At 40.3% G+C, this 18130-nt stretch overlaps 2 protein-coding genes across 2 annotated transcripts; both read right to left on the bottom strand.

Annotated features, from left to right (window-relative positions):
- Positions 1–245: 245 nt before the first annotated feature.
- LOC115679664 (outer envelope protein 64, mitochondrial) lies at positions 246–6569 on the bottom strand. The gene is made up of 13 exons (XM_030603320.2): positions 6096–6569; positions 5467–5619; positions 5217–5341; positions 4246–4371; positions 3684–3866; positions 3407–3551; positions 2905–3073; positions 2262–2396; positions 1975–2175; positions 1405–1532; positions 1261–1312; positions 750–819; positions 246–623 (listed from the first exon to the last, which is right to left on the bottom strand). Exons 1-13 carry the CDS (start codon positions 6344–6346, stop codon positions 541–543), a joined length of 1821 nt encoding a protein of 606 aa, XP_030459180.1. The 5' UTR covers positions 6347–6569; the 3' UTR covers positions 246–540.
- A 594-nt stretch (positions 6570–7163) lies between these two features.
- Positions 7164–17597, bottom strand: LOC115679628 (calmodulin-binding transcription activator 2-like). Its single transcript, XM_030603260.2, has 13 exons — positions 17402–17597; positions 16655–16774; positions 15572–15687; positions 15230–15318; positions 14316–14358; positions 13331–13508; positions 13117–13239; positions 12650–12963; positions 11420–11878; positions 10259–10932; positions 9176–9752; positions 8431–8754; positions 7164–7807 (listed from the first exon to the last, which is right to left on the bottom strand). The coding sequence occupies exons 1-13, from the start codon at positions 17439–17441 to the stop codon at positions 7694–7696; spliced, it is 3171 nt and encodes a 1056-aa protein (XP_030459120.1). The 5' UTR covers positions 17442–17597; the 3' UTR covers positions 7164–7693.
- Positions 17598–18130: the final 533 nt, after the last annotated feature.

Below are 18130 nucleotides of genomic sequence, written 5' to 3'. Positions count from 1 at the left end.
AGCCCCAAGGAGAAAAAGAAAATAGAGAAGAAAAAAATCACAAGAAACACGGATTACATTTTAATTCGCACATATAATGAAATAAGAGGGAAGAAAGCTCTTCCGTCGACTGCCGACTGCGGGAACGGCCACCAAATTTGACACATGAGTAGAGAGGCTAATGCTTGATTGAGCCACGAGGAAAATGACATCACGGCATGAGGCCCCACAGTTCATGAGCTTAAAGAAGCAGAAAATCGGGGGTATAGATACAAGCCACAACTCACTTCAAGTATTGTATAAGTACGCAGTCGAGGACTGGGAGCGACCCCGATGGTTCGTCTTGAATCAAAATTTGCATAATCTGATTATAACAGCGCATTGCTTACTCCACAGAGGCTTAAAAAAATTCATGTTTTGAACCAGTGGCAAAATCTTTCCTGAGCATAAAGCATCATCCTCTTTTCACTCCGTTCCTTTAAACGAGAACAGTAAACATCCTCATTCACAATCACCCAAAACAGCCACATCTTCATGGGTAGGCTTAAATTCACATTAATATCAACTCAGCAATTCCCTGAGTCGCTTTTCAGCAACACTAGCAGCCTTGTTCTGCGGTTCCAGAACAAGAGCATGCTTGAAATCTGTAGATGGCAATAGCAAACTGTTAGTTTGGGAAGGAAACAATAAAAGTGACTCCTCATTGCACAGATCCATTGAATCAAGCATTGTCACATGTCACGCATTAGGATAAGGTCTAGGTTGTGCACCTTGTAAAGCCTCTTTATAGCACATAAGCGACTCCCTAGCCGTTCCACGTCTTAGATACGCCTTAACATTCTGCAAGCACATAGTCAAGGACAATCTAATCCCATCTCCAAGCCCCAACTAAAGGATTCAGCATTCAGGAAAATAACAATCCTACCTACTTGAGCTCAAACATTCATGATGCCAACTCATGCAACTGCATGGACCCAAAAAAAACCCATGTGGCATGACAAGTAGCTTTCTATTTTAGATATCAGAAATTCATCAATTACTATAATATCATATACTCATATAGATATTGATGGTACATTGGCCACTTAAGTTCTCCTAAGCCAACTCTACTGTGTTCTTTGTGAAATTAATTCCTATCAACTGTGGACTTGAGAAATTGAGGTAAATGGTGAAGGGTACATTATCTCTTGATTCATTAATCTAATTCCCAGCACGGTACTTAAGAAATCAAGTGATGCAAGAAGAGAAAAAACGACTTCCTATGCATGCTATATCTTCTACCTTTTTATCCAGTGAGATTGCCTTGGTGCAGTCCTCTTCAGCTTGTTGAAAACTGCAGAAAGTCAATGGTGGTTAGCAGGAAGAAATATAGATAAAGTGCCAGTCAATATAGATAGCTGAGATATAACAAAAATACTCAGTTACCATCCTAATGGCAAATATGCAGCAGCACGGTTGCAATAGTAAGTGGCATTTGTCCCATTCAATTTGATAGCTTCACTATAGTAAGTTACAGCTTTATTCCACTGGTGTCCCTTATATGCAGCATTACCCTGCAAAATATTGCACAAATAAACCACATGAGCAAAGTTTAGATAACATTCACATGGTTCAGTTTAAATGTATCCACTTTTAACATGGTTGCGTCAATGGTAAAGACAGAAAAATGCTGACAACTCTAGTAAATGAATTTGCCATTCCATCAAAAAATAAAAATAGAAAAGACAGAGAAACGTGTGTATTTAAGTTGCAGACAAAGTTCCAGAAAAGCATCCTCATAACGTCCAAAGGTTTGGCTACCTATTTGATGGAAGATCGCTCAAAATATCAAGGGCAAGCACTATTTTAATACCAACACTAGGCACTTACGTAAATGTTGCTGCCATCAAATAAATTGTATTGAAAGAACTCAACTTGCTGTCAACCAAAAATAACAAAACAAAATAGGAATAACCAAGTTATTCCTCAAAGATACATATGATAGATGAAACAAACCTTTTCTTTTAACAGTTCAGATGTATCCAGGTTACCATTTGTATCTGCAAATGGTAATGAACTAGAAGCAACTGTAACTTGCTCTTGAAGAGATGAATACATATCTAAAACTGAATCGAGTAGAAATTTATCGCCTCCATGATATGAAATAAATGAGACGGAGATGGGACAGCCATCATGTTTTCCCAGTGGAATGCTAACCTAGAAAACAGGAAGAGTGTGAGTTGGACTCACCAAAGAAGTTAAAAGAGGAAATCTATGTGGCATAGCAAATCTAGGCTGTTTACCTGACAGCATCCAGACATGCTCGAGATACTTATCAATGCAAGTGTTCTGTCAAAAAATTCAGCAGAGGAGCGCTTCTTTAAGTTTGTTGGCAAGGGAGGATCTGCTACTGTCGGAATTATCAATATACCATCATCCTGGAATGCAAAAGATACAATAGACATCAAATCAATGTTACAGAATTATGGAAGGAGCAAGAGGATGTCACATCAAACAAGCGCCATGGCAGAGCGAACATGAAACAAGTAGTAAGAATAATCTTTTTTTAAGTCAACCAATTTTGCATTTTTTTCCTAAGCCTAAATCTCATCTCATCTACTGCAAAATCCCAACAGTTCTGATGAACAAGAACAAGAAGATATAAAATCAATCAGAAAATTGTCAAAACAGTTCTCTCACAACATGTAATTCTAGTTATCCTGGGGTACAATGTGAAACAAAAAGAAACATCAATAAAAAAGTTGGTCAAAGGATAATTTAATAGAATGTAAATACGGCAACATCAGTGTGGAGCTGTAAAAAGAAAGAACATAAAACTGATTACTGACCACCACAACAACCATAAAGAAAATGCTAACCAAGAAAATTATGGAGCCCAGTACACTTGCAACATGAGATGCAGTATGATAGAACAGTATCAACTACCTTTAAGAGACTTTGAAGGGCTGCTCGCATCTCACTTCTGACTTTGTAGAGAGTTTTAATGTTTTCAAATGAAGTATTTACTGCTGTAAGAACACAATTAGCCGTCTGAGGTCCTAGCCTGGGTTTAACTGAATTGACCCACTCTTCATGGTTTGTTTTGAATTCACATCTGGGAAGCAATTGCACAGAAAACTAAAGATGGTCAGCATATGACACTACCTCAACCAAACCGAAACATACCAACAAGTAGTCAACTATGCAATTGACAAAGGGAACTTGTTAAATGCGCAGCTGAGAGATAACAACTGCTCTAGGAATAGTACAAAACGAATATAGTGCAGGCAGGTAGTCTTGTTGCCCCCATAAAGCCAAGACATCCAGAACCATGACTAGACCCCTGCTTCTGGTTCTGTTCGCGTTTTGGCCTTTCTAGGAGCAACATAAATCTGCCTGCCTAGGAATATAATATCATTATTAATTCAAAGTCATAATAGAGAAACACCTTTGCAATGAAAGCATGGCAGAAGAAAGTGCTTTGAGAGTAGATATTCCATTTTGAAGATTAGTTGATTGTTCACGGAAATCTTTAAGGCTGGGGACATTTGAAGCAATATGCTGACCAAAATTTATATGCTTGGGAGGCTGATCTGCACAGTCCCAAAGAAAAATTCCATTCAGAGAAGCTAATGCAACATACATAGCATGAGCAAATATTGGACTATCAAATTACAATATAAACATAACCAAGTATAGGGATAAGTTCATAAAAGGAAACTTACACCCAGATAACTTTTCAGCGGCTTTACTAACAATATACAGAGACTTGTGCTTTGGGACCTTAGAAAGCTCAAAGAGATCATCAGCAAAAACAAGTCTCCTTGGCCTTCTAGGTTCTACTGTATTCAATTGTAGTAGAATGTGTCCAACATGATGCAAAATTGATGGATCACGGGCAAACCATCCTGCAGAAGTTCTATAAAGTTATCAAGTGTAGAAGACAAAAAAAATGCTCGAATAAAAGACAAGACAATGCAGTGAGTAAGAGAATCCTCAAAAAGCTTCCAAGCGAAAAGTTCATCCAAACACCAATATCAATTTGTGCAAAGAGTGGCAGACCTTATGCTACTTCTCCCTCGACAATCCAATAACTCCACTCCACTCCACTCCCATTCCCCCCCCCCCGCCCAAAAAAAAAAACAAAAAGAAACACGAGAAAAGGAGAGAGGAATTTATGGATTGTCAAGAAAGAATCAAGTAGCACATATAAGTTGAGAAAAGAAAGTTTCTAGGAATATCCAACACCAGTGATATCAGACTTGTCAACTTATTTCATATTCATACCGACGGTATCTAAGCTTTGTGAGTTGGGCAAAACCCCAATTGTAGATACGGTGCCATGTGATGGCCTATATCCAATGATACCACAGAATGATGCTGGAATTCTCACACATCCAACGGTATCAGTCCCTACAAAATCATCAAAAAGCATGAGAGGCATGTGCAAATACGGGATCTAATGCCAACATACAATGGAATAATAGAAGTGGCAGTATCATGCATCAAGCTAAATAAGACAGCAAGGAGATTCTGCTTAGTTGAGAAACGCCAACTTTAATCCTGCAACCAATGATGTTGTTGAGCCAACTAAAAAGAGAGAAAAATGAACTGATGCTCCTAGACCTGAAGGTAGGTGAATACCTACACGAGGGTTATATTTCACCTGTCCAGATTATTACCTTTGGACTACCTTCCAGAGACCAAAAGTTTTTCATAGTCAGAGGAAAAATTATCCTCTCACTGAAAACTTCCACGCAAGCAAGACAGACATATGCTTGCTCTTTTAATAAAATCCCAAACAACGAAAGGGAATTACATCCAAAAAGAGACCCCACAAACTACCCCATAAAACTGAGGATGCAAGAACAAAACAAATTCACTAAAATCATTTTATTCTTTTCATGTGAAATGAAGAGATTTCAGTCTTGAAGCTGCAGGCAAAGAGTTACCGAAGCTCTAAGCCCATGTTTCTACATACAGCAATCTGTTGGTGAATCTAAAATACTAGAACTGCTAGTAGTCCCCCACATAAAAAATATAATTGCATGAGAAATCAGGGAAATTTTCTCTCTTGGAGTTCATCTATAAGTTTAGGAGAACAAAAATCAAGAGGAGGCAAAACATACACTTCACAATAAAAGCAGTAATATCATACTGTTAAAGGGCCAATTAAGTCTAATTGACAATTTCCATGAGAAAATCACAAACAGCAGCAAAGCAATTGAAGGACTTTTAGCCACATGAAAATCCCATACCGAGAGCAAAGTCGACGATTTCAGCTGCAACAGCGACGGCTGAACCACCAGAAGATCCTCCTGGAATATGAGAAGGCATTTGGGGATTGACAGGAGTTCCATGGTGGATGTTCTCTCCAGTCATTCTAGAACAACGCCACAAAGCATATTACAGACCCAAAGCTATACAAATCCAGCAATTCTAATCTAATGCATACACATAAAGATTCTCGTGCAACAGACAATTGTATAGTGCACAAAAGAGGCTTACCCAAAAGCCAATTCATCCATAACAGTCTTTCCAACACACTTGGCCCCATTTTTGAGAAGCGCAGTGACCACAACCGCCGTCTTCCCCGCAGCCTCATGTGTCCTTTCCCAATCCGGATTCCCAAACCCCGTCACATATCCCTTCACCTCAAATCTGGCAAAGATATCACTTCTTCGAATCAGAATGTATGGGGGAACCAGAGCAGTGACATAACAGCACAAACTAACAAGATAGTTGCTAACCACCAAAACCTCCATAAACTGTTTATCCTTCATACGAGAAAACAAAGAAGCGGTATACCCCAATTCAGATTTTTCGTTAAAAACAACAACAACAAGAACATCAAAGTTTCTTCTAAGGTCGCTACATGGATCCTGCAGAATCAAATGGTATCCTTAATAATCAAGTAGAATATATAACTCCCGTCCTGTAACGGCGTAAAACCACGCAGTGCCCCTGCTGACACATTATAAAGCCTAAACAAATTGACGTAAGCGGGGTTATGTTACACTCCCACGCATCATTTGCCTCTCTGCACTTCGTTCAGTACAAAAAACCCAGGCGACTACTCACACAGCCAAAAAGAAAAAAGCCCAAGTCAACAACAGGAAGCTGGAAGAAGCACGCACATGTCCTTAATGGCGAAAGTGAGACCGGCGAGCGGCTGTTTAAGCGCGGGCGGAGGCGGCTGAGGGAACGGGAGGAGCTCGAATCTCTCCAAGAAAGCGCCGAAATCCTCCCTCGCGGCCTTCGATCCCAACCTCCTCCTCCGCCGGTGGGCCTCAGCGAGGATCACGACGCCGGCGACCGTGACGCCGATCACGATCCACGCCTTGGGGCTCGACACATGAGCTTTCAGCACTTGCAATGGCCTTGACATGCTCAGAGCATTGAATCGGAGCAACTTGACTGTGACTTTCCGGATTACGTGCGGGAGAGGAGAGAGGCGGAGGGGTGAGGGTGAGCGGGGAGAGGGAGAGAATTTAGGGGTTTTAGGAGGGTTTTAGGACCAAAGAGAAATGATTTTGATCTAAGGCGAGTGATTTCCCGTCAGGGCAGTCGCGGGTTGGAATGCTCGCGCGATGTTTGGGCCCACGGCACACAGAACAACGAATCTTCTCCTGGGCTCCCAAGTACTATCTGGTCTGAACAAATTTGTCGGCGACAAAACTTCGGAAAATACGCGAGCATACAATGTCATCTTCTGGTTTTTGTAAGAACGTGTATATTTCGCCAAAATTTGGCCATTACAGGTTTTTAATCGATACGCATATGTAGCCTTATATACATTAAACTCTATTTATTTCGCAAAAAATAAATAATTTAAAAATTATTTTTTTTAATTATTTATATCTTTCGAAATAATTAATCAATAAAAAATATTTTCATTATAAGCAATGAAAATATTTTGTTCGTTCATTGATTTATACAAGCGATATAAACGATTATACTTCGAAAAATATTTTTCGAATCACTCATTTTTTACGAATCTGTATTTTTTCTTTTTAACAAAGAGGCTTAGGATATCAATATCTAAAGCCCCGCGTAAGCCACCGCTATTTTGGTTTGAGCAAAGCTGGATGACTTTAACCAAAGCCCAGTTCAAAGAACCGTCCCCTGATCCAAAGAGGTAAAGAAAGCTTGTGCAGCAAACTTTAAAATGATCAAATCAGACCAGCAAACTAAACAACAAATCATAAATAACCAACATTCACCTGGGCATATCTTTCTATGAGTACAAACCGAATTTGGTGTCTCAAATGTTTGAGCAAATGAACACTACCATAACCGCTGTCATCATCATTTCATCTCTTTTACAATCCAAGTCATAAACATCCATTCTCATGTAAATATATAACAAGAAAAACATAAAGCAAAGTCGATTGCCCTGCTGTATCAGGAGTAGCTCCCTCATTAATCTCAACTTTATAAGATCTCCAGCCAATCCATGTCGAGACAACTTCGAAGGGGTGCCAATCTTTCGGCGGAATGTGATCACCTAGGACCTAATTTATCTGAATGATGAAAACTTAAATAGAAATTACAGTTTATGTCAACATGTAGTTGGAAACCTATCTGACAAATGCTATCTGACCATTACAAATTACTAATGAAGCTCGAGAAAAAACAAAGAATTTGCACTATAGAACACCTGTATAACCCCTACACTGCAGCAATGACACGTCCCATCTATGTACAAGTTAATGGGAGTTTGAGTTACAAAGGATCAGTCAAATGTTATAGACATCAATGTGTCATCATCCAACAGAGAGTCAATATCAAGAAGGTCCTCTTCCCCATCAGCTACTTCTGCTGAATTGCTCAAAACCATGTCATGTGTCTGCAAACCATACAACCCATATAAGCCCCATAAACAAGAGATTGGCAGAGGAAAGTAAGATCTCGATTCTGTTTATCATCGACGAATTCGAACATAGTAACCATCTTGAGAACACAAAAAGTTATGGTTCAGCATATGTAGCTGACAAGGGGTCGCAGGAGCCACATCGATGCGTAAACATTCACAAACCAAAAATCCACTATATGCAGCATGACCAGGATGTTATAAGTTCTTACTCAATGTCAAGCTGCTGAGAAGACTGATGCATGAAGGGTAGAAAAAAGAAAAAATATTTGATTTAAGGAGACAGACTTCCAATTGTCGGAGATAAATTCTTCACTCAACCAATTTTATCTTTTCTTTTTTCTTCTGCCACAGTAGGCATTTATAAGTTTCTCCTCCAATTTTTCTCCTTTTCCTTTTCTGAGATTCATACTGGTAAAACTTTTTCACCACCAATCACAAATTAGTTTTGCAAATGTCTTTCTTGGGATATTTCACTTGTCTTCAAAGATTGATTTGACAGGAGATTATAGATCACTTATCCTAGAAAATTAGATACGACCAAAAAGCCCAACTCAGAAACTTCGAGTAAATTGGAGGTAAATCCTAGACATTTGTACCTTATTCTCTCGCATCCCTTCAACCACATTCAACAGCCTTCGATATTGAGACCGGGCTTCAGGATATTGAACCATAGACTTCACCCTTGTGAGAGCTTTCTGCAACCTCTCTTCAGTCTGCTTCCTTCCGTCCTTGAGAAAATCATAATCATCCTCTTTTTGGGGAAGAGCTTGCTGACTAGTGTGCTTATTCAGTGCATCCGAGCGGTATCCCCGTAAACCACTGCCTTTACGCCGCCAGCGCAGTATAATTTTCTCCAGAATTCCCACTGACCAGATGATAGTCTTGTATTGCTTCCTTACTTGGTGTCCTCTCACATGAGCCTTCATGAAGTAAAGTAAGTCAGCAATTCAAGCCATGGCACAGGAAAAGATTTATATCATATAAAGCTCGCATACGAATTGACTGTAAAAGGAAAGAAAGGAACATCAAAGAGTAGAGGAAAGCTCCATCACATACGAGAAAAATGTGGTGGATTAGTATATACAAATAAGATTCATCATTAAGTAACTTAGGACCACTGTGACACAGATGAAGCTTCTTCCAGGAGTGAAAATAATATCCCTTGTAACCAAGCTTAAAGACCATCTCCTAATTCCTACATCCTCGATAGGTGGTCTCTCTCACAACAGCAGCACTGATCCTCTTACACATGAATCACGATCATACACTTCCGTAAGACTATCGGAAAACAAAACCAACGGACAGTAGAACTCTGATTCTGTAGAAATAAAAGCTACAAACCTGGATTTTGACAATTCTTTGTCGAATAGTAAGGAATTCTTTCCTCTTTTTCCAACCCCGGAACTTCTTCTGTATTTGTATTGCAGCACCGTGAGCAAGCCCATCACTCAGCCAAGTCCCTCGGTTCTTAGTAGCAACAAGACCAATAGCACGCTCATCTGAGAATTCAGATGCATAATCACCAGTTTCCAACTTTTTCCGCTGAAAAGATTGTATTCGGAACATTAGATGTATCCTATGAGCAGCTTGGGTGGCATTGCAGACAGCATTAAGTGAATCCTTCAGTGAGAGTACATCCGGCATGTCACCGTCACCGAGAGGAGTTGGAGAACGCTCCGAAATCGTTTGCACAGCCTTTTCAGTAACTTCCAAGGGAGAATCCTCCTTCGGATCATTCACTGTAAGCGGTTCAAGATAGCTGGTCAACATACACTCTGCGATAAAACCAGAGATTCCTTTATGCCCATTGTCAGAAGCCAGGTCTGCAGGTGTTCTGCCAAGTGGATATTCTGGAGATGGATCCGATAGAACACCAGAAGCAGCATCAAGCGAAAGAAGGACAGCAACTGTCTGCTCTCTGCAAGCACAATATAGAGGAGTCAAAACAACCCCAAAACTCCATGTGATCCATCATATGACAAATAACTATATGAAGTGGAGAAAAATGAAATAAGAACATTCTTTGAGATAGGGCCACTGAGATTTCACATCAGATTAAATGATAGTAACAATGGAGATTGTTTGAGAGGATAATGATATTTCTTATTGTGTTTAATGAAGGAATTACAATATATATATACTTAACATAACGTAAACCCCTCTAAACACAATATTTCAATTCTACCCTCATTATCATAATTCTAACAGAGATCATCATCATTATGCCTTTCTGTACGTCAACAAGGCAGTAAGTACTGATTGAGGTCAGCAAAGGTCAGCAAACAATAGTTTATATCATACAACAGGTTGCAAACCATCAAGTAAGAGATTTCCCTATGAGGCATCTCATGGCAACAAAGTTAATGAATCGTAAACAAAAACAATAAGAGCAATAATATTCAGAATAGATTAAAAGGCCCTTGCCTGCCACAAAATGCAGCCCAATGAAGTGCAGTCCAACCATTAACGTCCCGGAAATTGATACTAACTCCTGCACTTAAAATTGGTTTTATGGCCCAATTGTAACCAAGTGCAGCTGCCAAATGTATCGCGCCTTGCCCTTGATCATCTAATATGCATGGTCCCTTACCATCTTCAATTACTTTGTGAAGAAGCCATGAGTACAGCTTCTCTTTCAAAAGCTTCAGAAGGAGCTCCTCCTTTGCTTCATGCTGATACAAATTGACCCGATACCTCTCCTCTTCATCCTTCAATGCTATGATTTTATCAATTAATTTCCGTTTCTCAAGGAGGCCTTCAAAAGAATTATCAGGATGACCAGCAGCATTAGACGACAGCAACCTCTCAAGTTGCAAATGCAGATGCATTTCACCCGGAGCATTATCATAAATCTCACTGATATCCAAGCCTTTAGTAGATCCAGCTCGGAAGTCAAACTCACGTACCTCACTACAAGCTAACCTGTTAGAACATGTGATGTAAAAAGGGACTCGGCCAATAACGTGAGCTGGGGTTCGACAAGAAAGAATCCCATCAGTTAAAACCGTTGTTGGAACCTCTACCTCCCCAAACATGCAAGACCAGTTATATTTTGCAACCTCTTGTTGATTCTTCAAGAATGTCCCCACGATCAGAACCTTTTTTGGCAGTAAACAAGACGAATATCCGTTAAAGGCAACACAATATAGAATAGAAGATCCAAAAACATTTACTCAAACTGTGCATCAGAGGCAACAGTTCTCCAAATATATTAAATTGACTAGTCATTTGTAGTAACAGAAGCATGTTATCCAATATATCCTAGCAATTGAGTGTGGATCATCATCAGCACGGAACATCAACACATACTTCAATAGCTATATGTAGCAGGATTTTCAAATTACACACATATTACAACGAAAAGCAGAAACATTTTCCACCAGTACTTGTTACGCCGCTTTATGAGTATCACTTAGATCAATATAATTTAAACTCGGTAACCATGCTTACTACTTGAAAATTATGGTGAGTCATAGAAGTGAAAGATGAAGAAAATACGAGCTTGTTTTGAACCAATAAGCACTATTCTCCCAAAAAGAAAATCATCGACAGTAATCCAATAACCCACATATCCTGATTTCTGACCTTGATTCCAGAATCTCCATAAGCCCACTTAGGAGAGAAATCAAGAATGCTGAAAAGCTGGTCCTGGGAGATAGAGGGACCCAAGGAGGATTCTTCAACGTTTCCACATTCATCGGTGCTCCATGGTAAGCCAGATGTAGATCGCACTTGTAGATCCACAACATCTCCAAGTTCTTTCGAAATCCACCTCGAAAAACTGTCAACTTTCTTCAAGCCATCCTCTCCATCAGATAATAGTCGCTTTGCAGCAAAAGCATAATTAACCTCCCCTCCCACAGGCACATTTCTGTCCTCATTTGCTTCCAGGTGTTCATATTGTTGAGTAGGACCACCTGAAGCATCCTGTGATTCGGAATTCTGTTTGATTTGCTCAAGGAACCTAATGTCTGGTTCATATGTCAAATCCAAATCCAGATCCAAAGACTGGTCCGTGGTCCATGGGCCATCTTCCCCAGAAACCTGCATATTAAACTTAAGTCAATACGTGCTGACAATGAAGCAGCTCGTGCAATCCACCAGAAAATGAGAAAAACAGAAACATGCTCTACAACATTTAAACCTCAAATATTTTTGTGACAACCCTCAGCAGATTCTTATCAGTGCTTTCATTATTGATCTTGTCTCATGTCATGCTGAATGATGTTAACTTTTATGAGATCCTTTTAAGGAATTTAAACTAGAGGAAGTCCTTTTACGACAACAAACAGATGACCAAACGTTGCAAGCAATCACCCTAGGTATATTTGAAACATTCTTTCGATGCTAAAATTATCGAATATTAGGGACAAGGTGAAACTTGCAAGGCAGAGGTGACTGGTGATTCAAAGAATCATCAAAGCCAACCACCACTTCCTTAATAGTTGCAACAAACTCATGATGGATAAGCACATAAGAGACATATAAAAGTTTTTGTCCCAGATATCTGTACAACGAATAATAAAAAGCAAGAAACGCCAGAGTCTACAGATTTCCATTATTGCAGCTAAATCAAACAAGTAGAGCAAATCCAATATATTGACCTCGAATCTTTTCCTTAAAAAAATAATGGTACGTTGCAAAGCACAAATAGCACTCTCACAGGTGCATTGCATTGAGAGAACATATTCTGCAAATTAGCTTATAAAAGCAGAGTCGCATTGCATGTCTAAATGCCAGCATGTTACATAAAAAAGTGCAAAGCAAACATAGAGTACCTGCCTTTGACACCAAAAAAAAAAAAAAATAGAGTACCTGCCAATGGGGTTGCGCAGACACAGGAATGCTAAGTTGCTGTTTTGAAACGCTCTCCCCTCCTAAAAGCTCACTTAGAACCATACTTTCTTGTTCAAAGACAACTCCTGAAGGAATTGTTTGGCTTGAAGATGATGGTGCATGAGAAGATACCAAGGCAGATCCAGACATAGATTCCTTTAAGATCTCCTCCCAAGATGCCAAACCAAGAGACTTTTGAGATTGAATGCCGTTACCAGTATCGGTGGAACCATCAACATTGATAGTTGAGGTAATATTCACATCAGGTCTCAAGGACCAACCTTCGTGATTCTCTGGTAAACATTAAGTGAGCCTGTCAGGTTTAAAACTACAAATGCAACAGTGGCAAAACAAACTTAGATGAAGCACAAGAATGTGGGTGTTTCCTCCTCAGATGAGGATTCATATTAAATACAAGCATGCACATTTGAAAGAGAAGCAAGAACCTGGATAGGAACTTGGGAAATAGGTACTTGAGGACATGGCATTGTTGTTCATTGGGGAGCCTTTCTCCTTTTGTAGTGATGAAGGAATTGGATGTAAACCAGAACTATTTCGGTGAATCTCTCCTGCACCAAACACCATATGAGACATGAGCGAGATTGGCAGGCAAGACAGAATATCCACATCGTTGTTTATCCCTAGCCATAGACACGGTACCTGAATCAGCATCTTCACATAGTGATGTCAAAGTGCTAGTTGGGCTGGTCGAATCAGTATTTCCTGAAAGAGCGGCGCTGTGATTCATGGAGTAGCTATATGAGGGAGGACTGTCCTTTTGGAAACTTCTGGCACCTTCTTCATTTTCCCTCACGCCACTCACACTTGTTCTATTTCCCTGAAAGAAACAAAAATCGATGATGAAAATCTAAGTTCCACGTTAAATCTACTAATACACATGTAGTGCAAGTCACAAGACCTAATCAAAGCAACAGAAGATGACACAGAAGGCGCTTGAGAGGGTCAAGACAAATTAAATAGTCTTAGCATAGATAAAACCTGCAAAACGTCCCTTGCCAAAAAGCATAAGAGAATAGTTGAAGAATGATGAGGCATCCTTGCTATATAGACAACGATGTGCTAGAACCAGATATAGGAGAAGAAAAGGCATGAAAAACACGAATATTGTAATAACAAAGGGAGGCCCAGATGAAGAAAGAGTTTATAAGCCATCCGCCTTTACTTCCAAAGCAACACCTTGACAGACTATATAAAGGAAGTAATAATCTCAAAGAAAAACAGCAGGTACATGACACCTTCTTTAATGAGCATTTTCCCGGAAATGAGAGAGAGAGAGAGAGAGAGAGAGAGAGAGCAAATTTCTCCTCTGCGGCACACAAGAAACCAAGAAGAGAGCAGAAGAGAGGAGTAATAATCTTATTATGACTCTGTTTTGGTTCAAGGAATGCCAGCAAAATTCCTTATTGTGGTTCCTAGAAATAAAATAACAAGAGAGGAGGAATAAAACCTACATAACAAGCTCAATCTCTCACATAGTCAACCTTATGCTAATTGATGTGCAGGCTAAACCACTCGACCTCAAAAACAGAAAAAAGGAAAAAGAAACAAAGGGATAGCAAACAAATGACAAGACGTAAGAAGAGTAAGAAAAGCAACCAACAAGGAGAAGAAAGGAATGAAGTACCTTAACTTCCAAGTAGTGGACAAAAACAATGTGCATCAAATCCCTGCAATCTCCAAAAAGTTCATCAGATCACAACCGCTTCAACACTGAAACTTTTACTGAAAGCACTTAAAACCTTGACTAGCTAGATGGAATTCAGTAGATAAATTACTTTTAACAATCTCATATTGACTACTCGTCTTGGAAAGTTATGAGCAGAAAACAATTTTAGAAAGAGGCGAACTCAGGAGAAGCAAGGACCCTTGCGACACCCAAAACCTCATGTTACTAAAACAAATAACTTTACTGCCGCCAGATTGTTATGCTCCTAAACTATGGGGGGCTCTTTTCCATTGTTCTACCACTTCTAATCATTATTGGAGATGATAGAGAGATGATCATCTCTTAAATCAGAAAATGTATGGCATCTTCACTCCGGTTAACGGGGCGGCCTGATCACTGGCCACCATCGGTGCAAACAGCACTCAGAAAGATTATTACATTAGCTCACAGAGAAGTGCATCCTAAGCACTCCTAGGAGAATGAAAAGCATACTAGAGCAAACTAAATAATCCAACAGCTTGGTAAGCAAAACCCATAGGAAGAGGACCCATCATTGCTGCTGTCACTTATTTGCTTAATTTCGATATAATTGTTCGTCCGGTCTACAAATTAATATTCCCTATCCTCATGAAGCAACAAACATTAAATTTTCATCAACTTTGAGGAGCCATTAGCAAACATGGTACGCATCATTATATCCTTCACCCAACATCCTCCTACAATATCCATAGTTCGGCCGCATGTCAAACGTTCAGATCTCACTCTTCTCAGGTCAATATTCGTCAAAGAACAACTTCAACGACTATAAGTCCCATACTTGAAAACTCATATTGTATGACTAGTCAATAAAGTATGAGAAAGCTTATACTTACTGCTCAAGCATCCAATAGCTGCGTCTTTGAAAGTTCTCATTTTCTTCACCATGCGCATAGTAACAGTGCAGTACATCTACACTTCCAACCTAAGATTACTCAAAAAGATTCATCCATCAGACAATGATTAATTCGGATTATTCACACACGGACCAAAACAGTTTTGTGAAATGCCAAACACTGCAACTGTATTAAAGATCTCTGTGCAAATCAAAATCTCTGCCACAAAATGTTCTCTGATGCCAAAAGAAAGTCGTGGGAGGAAGTACAAAAACAAGGAGTTGACGAGGCAAAATCACAGGAACAAAACAAGAAAGAAGGGAAATCCTCTGGTAGGCTTACCTTCAGCTTCTCATGTGCTTCCTTCACCGTCTTTCCATCCCTCTTCTTCCTCCAGTTATGCCCATCCTTCCTAAAGTATCTCAGCACCTTCCGGTCAAAGAGAAAGAGTGAACCACCTGGAAGGCCAAAATGTAAGTCCCACCCTGATTCTAGAAGCCTTACCAATTAAAATAAGAGCATATCAACAGCAAAGAACACTGACAACAACTGCCACGCAGATGAGGTTCACTCATGTTCAGAGAGCTTTCAGCGCCCTTCTTTCTGTTTTTCAATCAACTAACCATACTTTCTACCAGCTGGATGCTTAACTTAAGGAACTAGGAATAACGTTTGGCAAAAAGCCTTTATCATTAACCCGACGACAAAGATAAGAGATACAAGCACGATCTATACTCGGCTAGATACAGTTCCCGTTTCCATTTCTGAAGTAATCATATATGATAGTGAACATGGCCAACAACCCACAAGAACTTGTAATCATCGCCTTCAACTTTTTTTGCAATGATTTAAGTCGTGTAGTACAGAACAGTAAGCATACAGTAAATGCAATCTGGCTTTTCAGCAACCATGCCGATTTTTTGAATTTTCTATACGTGTTTTATTCTTTCAATTGAGAAGTGTTTAGGCTACCAATATACGCATTTATTGGTTCTCCTACAAGAAACTCATGTAGTTCGACAGACTATCGAAACCACCAAAATACTTGAGCTAACAATTGACGTGAGAACCATGACAGGAGGAATTAAATAGTGATACGAAGTCCATAAGATAAGTGCCGGACAAAATAATAGTATACCTAACCTACTAATTAGATAAGAAAGGTGACCCTTCCATGGTCAAGATGTCGAAGTGAGAAATTTCAATTTGATTTGCGGATTTAAGAAGTCCCCCTACTACTAATACATTAGAGTACACATACAGTCAGCTCAACGAAATGGGATCCCGAATCATTACGGCTCCACGGCTTTGCCAATGATGTATGATCAATATTCCCTGCCCTCAAATTGTAAGGGGAAAGGTACACTTCAAGCCTCTATGCATGAGAAATATCAAAAGCTTTTCTGCAACATGTGCAATACATACTTGGGGGTCGGGTTGGAGGCTCGGAAGCAATCTGAAATTTCTGATAATTGCGAAGAATTTCACATATTTCAGCAGGTCGCAACCATCGATGTTGAGCTTCCACTTGTAGCTGTTCAATATCTGCATAGAACATATTAGACAACCAGATCAACCCCTGAAGTCTTGCACTGAGAATGGAAGGTCAAGACCTACTAAAGTGTACTTCTCTCTCTCTCTCTCTCTCTCTCTCTCTCTCTCTCTCTCTCTCTCTCTCTCTCTCTCTCTCTCTCTCTCTCTCTCTCTCGCGCGATTCGATTCAGTCATCCCTAAATCAACGCACGCAGAAAGTGCTCCCCATACTCAGGTCAAGAAGCTAATAACATCCCGACTCAATTCGGTCCTCCGAAGCACCAAATCCAGAAATCAGCTGTCAGCTTCGAATGCAGATAGCACCAACCTAACTCCAAGTAACATCACAGTCCAAGTAAACCCGCCCCGCTCGGACACACAATCCTAACCAAACAGTACCGCACAAAACGCTCTCGGCGGAGACAAAACGCTCCCAGCGGTCCTACGATCGAGACACGCGCGACTCGCGTCAACCAAATCCAGCTCCAGCTCACCACTGAGCTTCCACGACGGAACCAAAATAGGTCCGGCACGCCAATCAGCAGGCAAATCAGAGAGGAGATCGGACTCGACAGACCAGCAGATTGATCAAGAGCGCAAATCTAGAGACAGAGGCAGAGAGAGAGAGAGGGGTGTGACCTAGCTGAGGACTGAGGCCGTACGATCCGCGCTGAGCCATGAGCAACACAGGGGACGCGACGAACGCGGAATCGGGAGGAGGAGGACAACGACGACGATGGAACAGTCAAAGGCTTCTCGGATTGCACGCGAACGGAGAAGGAGGAGGGAGGAGGAAGGACGATGGAAAGAGGGAGGAGGAGGGGGGCCGTGGGGGGGTTTATGTAATTAATGCTGCGCTTGCGGTGCTCTTCTTCTTGGAAAGTCGAAAAGTCGTTGTGAAAGCAGTGGAAAAACTCGCATTCGCTAATTGCTCGCTTGTCATATGGCGAGCGTCTTCCACTTCTTCTTCTTCTTCTTTGTTTTTTTTTTCTATTTATTTTTTTTAACTTTATCGTGCCTGAAATCCTGCCAGCACCACACCCCCGGGGTCGTACGAACTTCGCGTTTTCGCTGACTTTTAACTTTTTGTGGGGAAACCAGTATTCGCACCGTTCGGGCTTTTTCAGTGTTGGGCCATCTTTTGGCCCAACTTGAAGCTTTTAGAAAAGCCTCCGCTCAGATTGAGATTCGGGCCCATTCTCGAATTGTACCCTCAATTCCAAAAATAATAATAATAATAGAAGAAATCTTGACCCTCATAGCAAAAAAATTGTACCCTCTTCACTATTATGTTGAACTTTCGAGGCTCTTTGGCCGACTCCATAAATTCAATGTCCATTTTGAGCGTGACTATTAGCTGAGTAATTT

This window comes from Syzygium oleosum, unplaced genomic scaffold (genome assembly GCF_021117445.2).
Source record: "Syzygium oleosum isolate NSW1041296 unplaced genomic scaffold, Sole_v2.1 Sole_v2.52, whole genome shotgun sequence".
Classification (NCBI taxonomy): domain Eukaryota; kingdom Viridiplantae; phylum Streptophyta; class Magnoliopsida; order Myrtales; family Myrtaceae; genus Syzygium; species Syzygium oleosum.
The sequence above is the reverse complement of the archived record's forward strand: the minus strand, read 5'-3'. Positions and strand labels throughout refer to the sequence as shown.